We start from the raw sequence: 13,614 nt of genomic DNA, 5'->3' as shown, positions 1-13,614 counted from the left end.
TTCAAAAACAAACAAACAAACCACTCTCGAAAAAGAAACTTATTTGGTGATTGATAAAAACTGAGGACCTTTGAAAGGAGCAACTATTATGTGTATTTAAAAGAGATTTTGCGATCCTTATCTTTTGTTTAGGATCGTGGAAGGAATAACAATGAAGATAAACTTCTGAGTACGTGTCCTTCCGGGCCCGGCATGGCCAGGTGGTTAGGGTGCTCGACTCGCAATCTGCGGGTCGCGGGTTCGAATCCCCGTCACACCAAACATGCTCACCCTTTCAGCCGTGGGGGCGTTATAATGTGACGGTCAATCCCACTATTCGTTGGTAAAAGAGTAGCCCAAGAGTTGGCGGTGGGTGGTGATGACTAGCTGCCTTCCCTCCAGTCTTACACTGCTAAGTTAGAGACGGCTAGCGCAGATAGCCCTCGTGTAGCTTTGCGCGAAATTAAAAAAACAAACAAACAAACAAACGTGTCCTTCCTTTTGAAACACGGAAGTGTGAAATTCATTGTCTGTATTTTTCTCCATTAAAATATTTAATGATGAAATCTTACCTTCAACTTCATGTTCAACTGCAAACTTAATGGTGGGATGGATAACATTCAAATTTGAAAGAAAATTGTTAATACACTTTTTATCTTTGAAAGCCGTACGACGTCACCCGCATAACAAATCCAGAAAACTGGAGGGTGTTTGATTTTACTTGTTGTTTAATGAAGCAATATCGTTACTGATAATGTAACACGTGAAATTTTGGACTATTGTACAATTGTGATACTAGGTAAACCTAGCAACACATAGTGTGTTTTTTTAACAAAGGACTGATATACTTTACAACTAAGTGCCATACTCTATCAACTAAGACACTCGACACCCTAGGACTTGTTTGATAAATGACTGATATACTTTACAACTAAGTGCCATACTCTATCAACTAAGACACTCGACACCCTAGGACTTGTCTGATAAATGACTGATATATGAATCGGTTCAGTTGAGACTTTGTATAGTGTATGAGCTGTTTGACAGTAGCCTACAACAGCTAAAGTACAATTTAAGCTGTATTAGACATTATACTTACTGGAAAACCAGTAATAGGTTAGTGAAGAATAACATGCTATTATAGCCTTTCTTCTCTTTAATTCTAATAGGAATCGTGCTTCAGCATCATGCATTGTATAACTTGATATCTAACCAAATTAGGTTTACGAGATACTCAACATTTCAGATAAACTGACAATCCCTTTGTTTATTTTATTGTTTCCCCCACCAAAAAAAAAGGCAATCATATTGAATATTTTTTTCTGGGAAGGACTTTCGACACACAAATATAATGTTTTGACATTACAAAGTTCGCGAACAAACAGTTTTGTCCAGTTTCTAGACTGGATTCAGTCTGCTCAGCAGTATGAACATATTAATTACAAATACCTTATAAAGACGCATTACTTGAACTTCGTAGATTACCCCTATAGTATTTAGGCTATGGAAAGTAGGATCCGTAAGAATGCGTGTGTTTACAAATGTTTACATGTTTCGGAATCTTTCTTTGATAATCATGCGCCCACACAGATGGATATATTACATATCTCATTATGGCGTTGTAGGAGAAAATACATAAACCTAAACCTAATTTGTGAAGGAAACACCAATACGATGTCAACAGCGTGGTTTTCAAACTTTATCGTTTACTGATCAACCAACTTCATTACACTTAAGGCTAGATGAATATTTCAAAGAATGAAGTACTGTTCTACACTAATGATGAAAGCACAACAAGAAATACACACCTATTTTTCAGTTGTGTTAATGAGATCGATAAAGTGAATCTCACATTCAAGTGAGAGAGAAGAAAGGGTGGGACTTGCAAGCACGTACATGATGTTTTACACCCGTGATTATTTTGCAAGTACATAAAATATTTAGTTTTGCGCATCAAGCTGTACAACTTCAAACCAAAATAAGTCAAACTGAAAACTATACCTTTAAAATGTTTTTTAAGCAATTTGTAATTGTACATGAAGAGCCAAATTCACCTGACGGTTTTCAAGGCGCACTAAAATATTAACGGCACTTATTCGACTCAATCTTCACTGAGTTGATTCACGAGTGTGCACAGTGAATCAGCCAAAACTACAAACGCATCAAAGCGTTGTAAAGATGGCGTTATTGAATTTCCTCCTGCGCAAGAACCCTTGGGAAGTTACAATGCATACGCAAATGGAGTGTGGAATCTATGAAACCGAAAATAAATGATCTTGGTGAATACGTTGTTAAAGTATATCCACAGCAGAATGATCTCCATGAGTCATGCTTAAAGCTACTAGTCCGTAAAATAAGGCTTAATGTGTCGAATTTGTGTGTGGAAATAAGTCAAATGTAACGTAAACGAAACGACATCATCCTACTCTCTCGAAAGGGTAATACGACGAGGTAACGTGACTTACATGCAGATGTTTTTGTAGATTTAAAAAAGAAAGAAAATTGTGATAAACAGTGTTGGGAACTTTTCACGTATAACTCAAAATGGTTTTACTTTGTTCGTGTTAACAAATGCCGAAGAAAGACGTTAAAGTTGATGCTTATTATACTCTCTTCCTCAGTAAGTAATTCGTATCTGTATGCTATCAAAGGAAACACAATATAACACCTAATTATTCTTATTCATGAAATAATAAAAAAGCAACATATATTGTATTGTGCTATTTGTTTCTAACTGACAAATGAAAAACTTTCTATCTGTCGAATGGGGAACATTTAATTATTTAAATTAAGCCTACTTCGGAAAGTTATTAACGTTGAAGCATGCGGGGTTCGAGGATATTTTTGTTTAGGCTATTTTTTTTACTAGATCAGTTTTAACTAACAGTCAAAAAACGAACTCCCAAAAAAAAGATAATTTGTTTATTTGTCTTGTTGTACAGCACAAAGCTGTACAATGAACTACCTCTGATTTGCCGATCACGTGTATCGAAGCTCGGTTTTAAGTGTTATAAGCTTACAGACCGTTGAACCACTGAACCTCCTAAAATATCATTCAGGTACTGTAACAAATTACTTAGTTTCTGACTTCCTATTAGTAGGCATCCTTGACTTAATTAATGAAACAATATTACAAAAAATATATATAACAAATATGGCGGCTAAAATGTAAGTTGATGATTACTTAGTTTGATTGGCAAAATAAATAAATAAATAAATATATATATATATGTGTGTGTGTGTGTGTGTTTTAGACTAGTCTGAAGTATTTATTACGTTATAGCGTTTACACAAGATAAAACTAAATGCTGTTCTGAGATCATTGACCTTTCGCCAAGAAATCAAAACGTCTTGCTTTTCATAAGTTGTGAAGTTAAAATTTTTGTGAAGTTTTGTACTAGAGTCAATCTGCCAAACGTCACAGATCTGTTTGTATGTAACATTAAATCATTTTACTCTTATCTGAGAAACTTGTTCAACAAACTATTCATAAATTGGTTGTGCATAAAAAATATTTTCGTCTTATCCCCCTTCAGTCAGCACTAGGTGTAGGACTTGCAACATTAAAATCCGGGGGTCGATTCCTCGCGGTGAGTAGAATGTAGTGGGTAGTTTTGAAAATAAACCTTTCATCTGATATATTTTTTCAATAAACTATTAAAGACACGCACTTGGTCAAAATCTGAAAACTAGTGGCCTATAACATCATAATACATATAGGCTATGATTCCCGAAGTTATGTGTGAAAAAACTTTTAACATCGATAAACATTATTTCTCGAGCCACCTACACAGTAACTTGTCGTGTTGAGATTAACGCCGCTTTCTGGAACTACAAATTCTGTTTAGAGAATACTTTTATTTAGATTACTTGGTTAGATTTAAAGAAAAAACAACAACTATCAAATCGATTGTGAAAAATATAAGATTGAATGAGTTAAAATGTATTTTAACTCAATCAATATAATTTAAACAGGTATCCAAATGCTGGATAAATGAACGAAGTATTTTTCTGTCAATTATCTTTCTTCAACAAGAACTTGGGTTTAATGTTGAATCTATCAGGTGTTACAAAGCCATAAAAAATTGAAACCTAGCGGGTTGAAATGAGCTGCTAATGTAAATTTCATGATACAAGACTTTTAAAGATAAGAAAAAAAGGTTTTTACAGTATCATGCGTATGTAGTGAAACATCAAGGTTCAGGCTTGAAATTATTTACACACTCGTTTCAAGTTTCCAGCTAAAAACAGACAGTGCAGAAATGCCACGTCAACCATTTTCTGCCTGTCTTAATCCACTAGTCAAGAGCCTTTCCGTTCGATAACTGAGCTCGCCAGGTCGGCTTGACAAATAAAACTAATCAAGTGTTATGTCTCAACACCCACTAACACCAAATACTTCAGATGTACCCAAAGTTAAGCGTCATCCAAATATTTCTCTAAATGTAGCATTTTCAAAACTAACAAATTTTTTGGTCGTGTTTCAGGCTACAGTTTTGCAATTTTCTAGTTCTCGCAACAAACCTAGACAGTTGAATTATATTTACGAATTTTTACACTCAGTAAACGAAGGACGACTAGCATAGCACACTAAAGTAACAAATTTAAATGTTTACCCTATTTGATAAGTTTTGATACATTTCCACTGTTTTATTGGTTATCTAAGAGAAAAAAGCTAGATTTAAACAAGGATAAATTTTAATTTCAGAATTCATTACCAGATCCGAGACATGTACGTCGTGGTTTCCAAGGCAACACCTCCAGGTTTTTATTTTTGTTTAGTGATTTTCGCTCTCCTAGCAACAAGCGGTAAGTTTCGTTTGCAAGTTATTTTTAAATTGAGGTATTTGGTTGTATAAAATATTTTTCTTCATACCAGGCACTTCTTAACCTGCTGCAACATGTCTCAGACGAAATCTTATAAATAGTGAAATATTGGTAGACAAGTCGTGACAAAAATCTTTGAAAAGAAGAAATATAACACGAACATCGCAAATAACCAAATTATATTATTTCGATAATATATGTATATGGGGTGTGGCTAATAAAATATAAAATTGGTAACTTAATTCGATTTGCTTGAAAATGGTGCGAAATAAACTATGAAAAATATAATATCTTAAAAGGTTAAACCTTCAGTACAGTTTTAGTAATAAAAAAACCCATAAAAACGGGTAAAGCTGCTGATAGGAATACACCGATCAAAATAAAGTTTGTTTAAAATTACAAAAAAATATATCCTCATTGCGTCACTGAAGAATACACGATATATTTATGTTGTTTTTATAGAATTTGGTACTACAAGCTTGACGAATTGACAATTCAAATAAACGAGAATAATATGAACGTTAATTAAAGACTAGATAAGACATTTATTAACCCTAGATTTTTTAAACACATTGTTTGCAACTATTTGTGTATCAAGTTATTTGTGGGCTCATGACTCTGATGGTTAAAGTATCACTACTAACATAAGACCTACACAAAAACATGTTAAAATACCATAAATATTACAATTAATCCCACTCAGTAGTACTGAGGCTGGTATGTATTATACATAAAAATGGGTGATCTTACGAAATAATTTTTGTACTGCGTTTTGTAACAGGCATAAACACAAAATTACTCGTTATTATGCAGCATGTGGACGATATAAAAGTCGGTACTTTCAGGTTAAACTAAAGTGAAAATATACGTCTAGCGGATAAGATACCTGATTCAGAGAATATAGTTAAGTATGTGATTAATTGCACAATTAAGATGTAGCATACTTTTATCATAAAAGCCTAAAACAAATTCTGTTCTAAAAGATGATGGTTGACATTGACTTCATGTCAAAGACAAACAACGATTTTGTTTAAATATTTAATACGGGTTTTATATTTTTAGACACCTACCAGTAGTTTAATATGCAAATACTTAGTAAAGAAGCCCGTTCTAAAAGAATATCGTAATTGGATTTATATTTTCTTAGATGTTGTTTTATCAATCACAACCTTTCTGATTTTTGTTGTATCAGTTTTTATCTAATTATTCATATGCAAATCAAAAATAATAAATAAATAAGAATAAAACATTAATCAATTACAAAATAATTGTTAATTGTGTGTGATAAAATTATATTATGTAAATGAATATTTTATTTTATTTTAATTAAATAACAAAGTAGAAATAACCGATTTGAGGAGCTATTGTAGACGTAGACTAGACGTGGAGATCTTCAACCCTCTACCGTTAAGTTGGTTAAACTAATTTTCAAATCTCCAGATGATCTGTAGAAAGAACATGTTTATGATGGAATATTCTGGATTGATCCCTAAACAGAAATAATGATTTTTAAGGCTGAATTTGATATTTCAAGATTTATTTATCATAGCTGTCCATGGAAATTAAGAAAATTAATAACGTTATTCTTCGGTGCTGCTGCTGCAAATAGCGGCTGACAGCTTCAAGGAAATTATATTTCAGGATTCATAACCTAAGCTATACAAAACGTATCCAGACATATTGTTTGAACGTACATGATGATATAAAGAGGTGTTATAAGAGCTCCAAGGAAAGTCGTATGTCAGGATTCATAGTCTAAACTATATAAATCTTATACTGTTGATGCGAATTTCCAATTCACTTTAAAGAAGAAGAAGGTCTAACTTTTGAAAAGCGTTGCTTTATCGGATTTCTAGTTCCGTGATTTCCCTTCTTTTTTTTTTGTCGTAAGTAATTTTTCTGTATCATGGTTTCATATGACGTTGTTTTGTAGCAATAATTTGAGACTGATTTACAACAAAACCTTATCGATTATCATTTAGCTTCTGAAAGACATTGTGGCCAATAATTTAATGTATAACAAATCTGTACGGTTTGTTTAATCTGACGTGTAACAACTGTATCTTAGGGGATGGAATAAACTGCTATACATGTAGTTCCCGCAACAAGTCCGACCTCAGTTGTCACGAGCCTTTCGTACCGGCCAACAGCACATACACTGAAAATTGCATGGTGCCAACAGAAGGCCGCATCAGACTTTCTCCTGCACACTTCTGCCTGAAAGTACTGGGAAAGACAGGTAAGCAGAAATTCACATGAATTAATTCTGCAACAACCAGGTAAACAGAAACTTAGACGAGTTGCTGCTGGGAAAGACAGGTAAGCAAAAACTTACAGGAGCTGCTGCTGGGAAAGACAGGTAAGCAAAAACTTACAGGAGTTGCTTTTTGGAAAGACAGGTATGCAGAAACTCACATGAGCTGCTTATGCTAAGCTACGTGGTCAAATGAATACGATAACCAAAATTTTTAATAAAACTTGATCTATAAAGATTGTTCTCTTAAAATTTTGAAATAAGATTATCTGGATGGCAAGTCTGAAAAAAAAGCACTAATCTCCAAAATCTTTACCACACGAATATGATTCTTAATTATTATATTTTATTTTCTGAGGGAATAAATAGTATTCGCTTTATTTTCTATAAAACTGTGATGTTAACCTTTGAATGATAAAAATTGGTACGAAACAAAAAGACGTTGTTTTTTTGCCTTCTTACAATCACGAAAGTAATAAACAAGCAAGGCTTAATAACGTAAAGGAAACGATTATTACAGTTTTTGCAAGTTGGCTTTCAGTAAACGCTACCGTTTTTATACAATATAAGGTGTCTATTAGCAATGAAACAAGTGGTTATTGTACTGCAGAATTAGCAGTGAAACAAGTGGTTATTGTACTGCAGAATTAGCAATGAAACAAGTGGTTATTGTACTGCAGAATTAGCAATGAAACAAGTGGTTATTGTACTGCAGAATTATAATGCATGCGAATATATCTTACAATTATTCAAGAGATTATTGACAAAGTGACTTTGTATGAAGTATTAAGTTACTAGAGAACCTTTATTTTGTTTGTATAAATTTTCAAACTTTATAGGAATATTTTAATGAAAATTACTAAGAGGGATTTTCTAGAAAACTATTGTCCCTTCTAATTAAAATAAACACACACACACATTCACTCTTCCAAATAAGCTTTGTTTTCATTAGTAAATATATATGTGTGTGTGTGTGTGTGAGTGTATGTGCATATATATGCATTAATAAAGAATATGAAATAATGATGCTTAGTGAATAGGTTTCTATTGCAAGAGTTTACTCGAGAGGGTTAATAAAGTAACCTAGAGGAAGGGTTAATAAAGTAACTTAGATGAAGTTAAACCATTTGTGACTCACCAAATTTTTCTGAATAAAACTCGATCCCTAAACATCGTCACTTATTGTATTCTGTTTCTTTAATGTTGTAGCCATGAATAACGAGGAAGTGGTAATCCGCGCATGCGTAAGAGAACCCATGGAAAACCAGTGTGGAGTGTTCAAGTATGGTGAAGATACCTTCAAAGGGTGTATTGTCACGTGCGATTACGATGGTTGTAACGGAATAACACAGACAACACCGAAGTCTTCAACCAGTAGAATTTTTTTTCGCAGCTACTTGCTAGTTGTTATATTAGGTTATGTCTGGAACTATTAAACACAGATTTTCTTTGTTTGTTAATCCATTACCATGGTTGTTAATATTGAAAAATGATGTGTTTCATACATCTTTTTGGGGTGTGTGTGTGTGTGTTTTACATATTCTATGTTTAATCATGATGTATAAGTCACGTGGTATTATTAGTGAAACATGTTCGACAACAATGAGGATGAAATTTGCCAAATTTACCTTTAGGGATGTCTGAATAAACTGTTAAAACACAGTTTAAGATGGTTGGGAATGACACAAGAGTTGTATGTAAACACAGTTTAAGATGGTTGGGACACAAGAGTTGTATGTAAACACAGTTTAAGATGGCTGGGACAGTCTTAAACTGTGTTTACATACAACTCTTTTTACATACAACTCTTCTGTCCCAACCATCTATGATTGCAATATTAAACTAATTAAACGTATTTCGTCTTTTTAATCACGAGGTCAGTTTCTAACTCTCTATAAAAGCTCCATTACTACATTCATTAATCACATTGTGAGTGTTTTCATTGATACCAAGTGATGGATTATTATGGTCTTGCAAGTGGACTGAAATGCAGAATTTGTGAGAATAACTATTGTGGAAACACAGTGAATTTATCTTTCTTTCATTCTGTGTAGTTGTGGTGTGTAAGTTTATTTCAGTAAACATCTAGTTTAAATATTTAAGAACTGCTAACAAGGCTACGATTTTAAACATTCACATTTCAATTTATCAGTTAGATCTGTGTCTGCAATATAAAATAATTTTCTTTAGTTAGGTGTTTGGAATTTCAGAATTAGTAACATTAAATACACACAGACACATCTATGTGCAACATTGAAATGTGACGTCACTTCAAAAATATAAAAGCTTGACACAAGTGCATTTTGCGACAGTTCAAACTCTAGAGTTCGTGGACTTAATGAATTTTAATAAGACTTTTTTATGTGTCTTCAAAAAACTATTTCAACATACATAGTTTGCAAGCTATAAATTTAAAGTGTTATAGAATACTTTAAATAAACTTGTATTAGTATGGTTGAAGTGTTCCAACAAGAATTAGGATAACTATCTAAAACAAGCAAAGCTATTTTGACGTCTACTCTTTCTACATTTATATATATATATTCTATCCAACAATGATTATAGTAAAACAAAACACATGTCTCATACGATATATTTATAGTCCCATTAAGGTATGTTTTCCTTAGTTAGCGGTTCATTAATCATTTTTTGACTCTTACGGAACACTGGTTGTGAAGATCAATATTTAAATATATTAACCATTGAAAATATTAAGTACTTCGACGACGTCACACAAGTGTTAAATTATAAATCCGTTTTAGTCGGCGTTTGCAAATGTGTTTAAAATAGAGTTACTAGAATACAAGTATTTAAATAAAATTTATCAACAGATCAGGCACAGTATTGTTTATAAGAGATATTTTGCTTTCCATAATACACACCTAAAGTCGAACGTGCAGGGTTACACACTTTAGTATTATTGTTCGTTTGTTAAGGATATTCACGCAAATCACTATCTGCGCGAGCCCTCCCTAATTTTGAACTAATGATGTAAGACTAAGGCAACTCGTAACAGCACCAACCGCCATCTCTTGGGCTAGTCTAACCAAATAGTGAGACTCATTCGTCACTGTCCAACGGTTTCAATGTACGCGCCTTCCAGTGGCACAGCGGTATGTCTGCAGACTTACAACGCTAGAAACCGATATTCGATACCCGTGGTGGGCAGAGAACAGATAGCCCATTGTGCAGCTTTGTGCTTAATTACAAACAATCAATCAAAGAGCGTTTCTGCGTCAATGGTACGCGAGCCTTGTACCCTGGAACCATAGTCTAGCATGCTGATTAATAGGCTACACCAGGTCACATCATATTTCTGAAATACTTATAATACAAGCAGGTAGACGTTTTATTCCGAGTTAATGCTCCATAGATTTGTTGATGTTTTAGCGCAAAATTAGACAATGGATTATCTGCGCGCTGTTCATCGTAGGGAATCGAACCCAGGATTTTAGCGTTGTAACTCCTTAGACTTATCAGTAATCCATCGGGAACCTGTCCCATGAAAAATCCCATCCTTACTAAAAAAAAACAACAAAGCGGTATTTTTTTTTCTTGTTTCAAGTATTTTATCGACTATAAGAAAAAGAAAATTAGCGAATTTACAAATAAAGTCATGTCACTGAAAGCTGTAAATTAATCAATGAAAAATAAAATTTAATTTTTCAGTGAATAAACCAACCACCTTCTTGTATTTTGCATTAAATTAACATTTTCAGATATTTATGCTAAGAAGACTATAAAAGCAATATGCAACAAGGAACTGAATTTCCTCGGATTGAGGTAATTAGTTTAATGCAGTATTATTTCATAGTCGAATGAAACCCAAGTGGTACGTCTTTACTTTAACACTCAAAACCCTATTTTTCGAGACGAAAAAGAGTGGAGCAGACATTCAGTAATTGTATTTCGTTGTTCACCACGGGTATCTAAACCCGGTTTCTGGCGAACAAACGTGGAACAATACATCTGATGTAGAACCTGCTACTCGTTCAGTAGCATAAAGAGAGTTTTGCCCATTTCGTATGTGATTATTAGTACGAATAATTACGAACAAGACGGCGAAACGCATGCACCGGTTCAAAATGTCAAAACCAGCTGATTCCTTCGCTAGAATTAATCCCAGTTCATCATCTGTTACGCTATGAAGCTTAAATAGCTTTTGGGCATTTCATATCAGAGACATGCATAATACGATGAAAGTGTCGCTCGCTGTGCACGCGGCTGGCGCTTGTCGCGCTCGTACTGCACTATGCGTCACCACACAGCTTCTAGATGGCTTACAGGAATCTAAAATCTCACTGATCGCAATCGTTGGACAAAACGCGTTTCTCCGATGGTATGCAGACGAGTTGATGGGATGAGTCATACTTACATCAAACATACACGCTTATCCTGGTGCGATTGTTGTGAACAAATTCATTCAATCCCACCATTCCTGTGAACTTGAAATAAATTAAAAAAGACAACTCAGGTGGAAGGAATAATAAAACAGTTCTTTCCATTATCTAACAGAACACGTCGAAAATTCTTCAGATCTACAGAATGAAGCTTCATACAAGAGAATGATTAGGTTGAGATAGCCAACTCAACCTATGTTTGAATCATAGAGGAAACACGAATACAACCTGAGTTTCAATCCTAGAGAAAACACAAACTCAATCTAAGTTCTAATCATAAAGAATACACGAACTCAACATATGTTTGAATCACAGAGAAAATACGAACTCAGCCTAAGTTTCAGTCATAGAGAAAACACTAACTCAACCTATGTTTCAATCATAGAGGAAACACGAATACAACCTGAGTTTCAAACATAGGGACAACGCTAACTCAACCTATGTTTGAATCATAGAGGAAACACGAATACAACCTGAGTTTCAATCCTAGAGAAAACACAAACTGAACCTAAGTTCTAATCTTAGAGAAAACATGGATTCGACCTGTGTTTCAAATATAGAGACAACACTAATTTAACCTATGTTTCAATCATAAAGAAAACACAAACTCAACATATGTTTGAATCACAGAGAAAATACGAATTCGACCTGTGTTTCAAACATAGGGACAACACTAACTCAACCTATGTTTCAATCATAGAGAACACACAAACTCAACCTATGTTTCAATCATAAAGAAAATTTCTTCACGACATGCCAAAGACACTTAAAGAACTAACAACGGCTGTACTAGAAAATTTGGATTATAAACGAATTTCATTACACTAGACCTTTGCTAATACTAACTGTTTTACCTCACACAGTTTTTAGTCATTTGTCTATGACATAGGACATGATGTATACGAAAATATACACTACCAGATCAATTACATTACAATAAAACCGGGATTGTGGTTCAGTTTTACGAGGTAATTCATAATTTGTAGAAGAATAGGCAAAGGAAAAATGTCTGTAACAGAGAGCATTCTACGACACACCGTTTGGCCACCAGGGGATTGTTCAATAATATAAACCTTCCAAGTTTTGCGATTCTCCGATAATGTTGCCCAAATTATGAAACATCTTGAATATGATGACATCCTTTACATCCGATCGATATTGTTTAATTACAGACGTTCCTAAAGTTCCCATCTTTGTAACATGACGATACTATTGAATATATATATATATAAATGTTTTTATAAAAGAACGATTTTGGAATACCAAAACACTAACTATGTCTTAAAGATAGTTTTCCCGTTTTCTGTTCTTCACAAGTATTGTCTTGCATAAACTCTACGGCGTTTCAAATATTCCACTAAAAATACAACATTTATGGATATCACCATAGCAACAAGCTAATTTTTGTTCCGTAATAGATAACTTCCTTATATTGTCATGGCAACAATTTAAATTTTCTTGACTAGAAGTTCACTTCCACATTAATATTAAAACGTTGGAAAATAAAATGAAATAGAGGAAACGTCATTAGTATGTGCTCTCTTGAGGCCAAGGATAAGATAGAGGGCTTACAAAACTACAATCCTGGTGCGATCCCTGCCTTGAGCACGACATATATAAACCCTTATTGTGTGTCAACAGACTCAACACCACCCGCCATCACTTTAAAAGTGACGATCAATTCTCACTAGACAGAAGTAGCTTAAACAGTTGGCGGCATGTGTTGTTGTCCCTCTAGTCTATTAGTTCAAAATTAGGGACAGTTATGAGCAAGTAGCCCTTGTATTGCTTTGCGCGAAAATTCTAAGTGAATAAACAATATATTTAATAAAATACTAAATGTAGTACAGACTTTCATGAAGCCCCCCAGTGGCACAGCGGTATGTCTGCGGACTTACAACGCTAAAAACCGGGTTTCGATACCCGTGGTGGGCAGAGCACAGATAGCCCTTGTGTAGCTTTATGCATAATTAAAAACAAAACAAACAAAAAACAAACTTTCATGAAAGTCCTATTGTAATAGTTAATTACATTGAATGTTTTCAGGAAAGGCAGGAAAAAGGTAGACAAAATTTAATTGCCGTTAGTTGTTGGAAAAGACTTTATCACTACTTATTCTTATGAACAAACGAGGTAGATAAACTCTCCAGATGT

At 33.9% G+C, this 13,614-nt stretch overlaps 1 protein-coding gene across 4 annotated transcripts in view; it reads left to right on the top strand.

The window, feature by feature from the left end:
• LOC106471972 overlaps positions 1-8,820 on the top strand; it is a 44,258-nt gene extending 35,438 nt beyond the window's left edge. For 2 of the 4 annotated variants that reach the window (XR_002613385.1, XR_002613384.1), the window contains 3 exons: positions 4,688-4,788; positions 6,875-7,045; positions 8,270-8,404. Coding sequence is in view for 2 of the 4 variants with exons in the window: in XM_022400581.1 (XP_022256289.1) it covers positions 4,710-4,788; positions 6,875-7,045; positions 8,270-8,496 (477 nt within the window). In the remaining 2 variants the exon portion in view is untranslated. Of the gene's footprint in view, positions 1-1,591; positions 2,600-4,687; positions 4,789-6,874; positions 7,046-8,269 lie in introns of those variants that run through there. The other 2 variants (XM_022400581.1, XM_022400580.1) reach the window with 2 other exon arrangements.
• Positions 8,821-13,614: the final 4,794 nt, after the last annotated feature.

Source organism: Limulus polyphemus, unplaced genomic scaffold, assembly GCF_000517525.1.
Source record: "Limulus polyphemus unplaced genomic scaffold, Limulus_polyphemus-2.1.2 Scaffold4996, whole genome shotgun sequence".
NCBI lineage: Eukaryota > Metazoa > Arthropoda > Merostomata > Xiphosura > Limulidae > Limulus > Limulus polyphemus.
The sequence above is the reverse complement of the archived record's forward strand: the minus strand, read 5'-3'. Positions and strand labels throughout refer to the sequence as shown.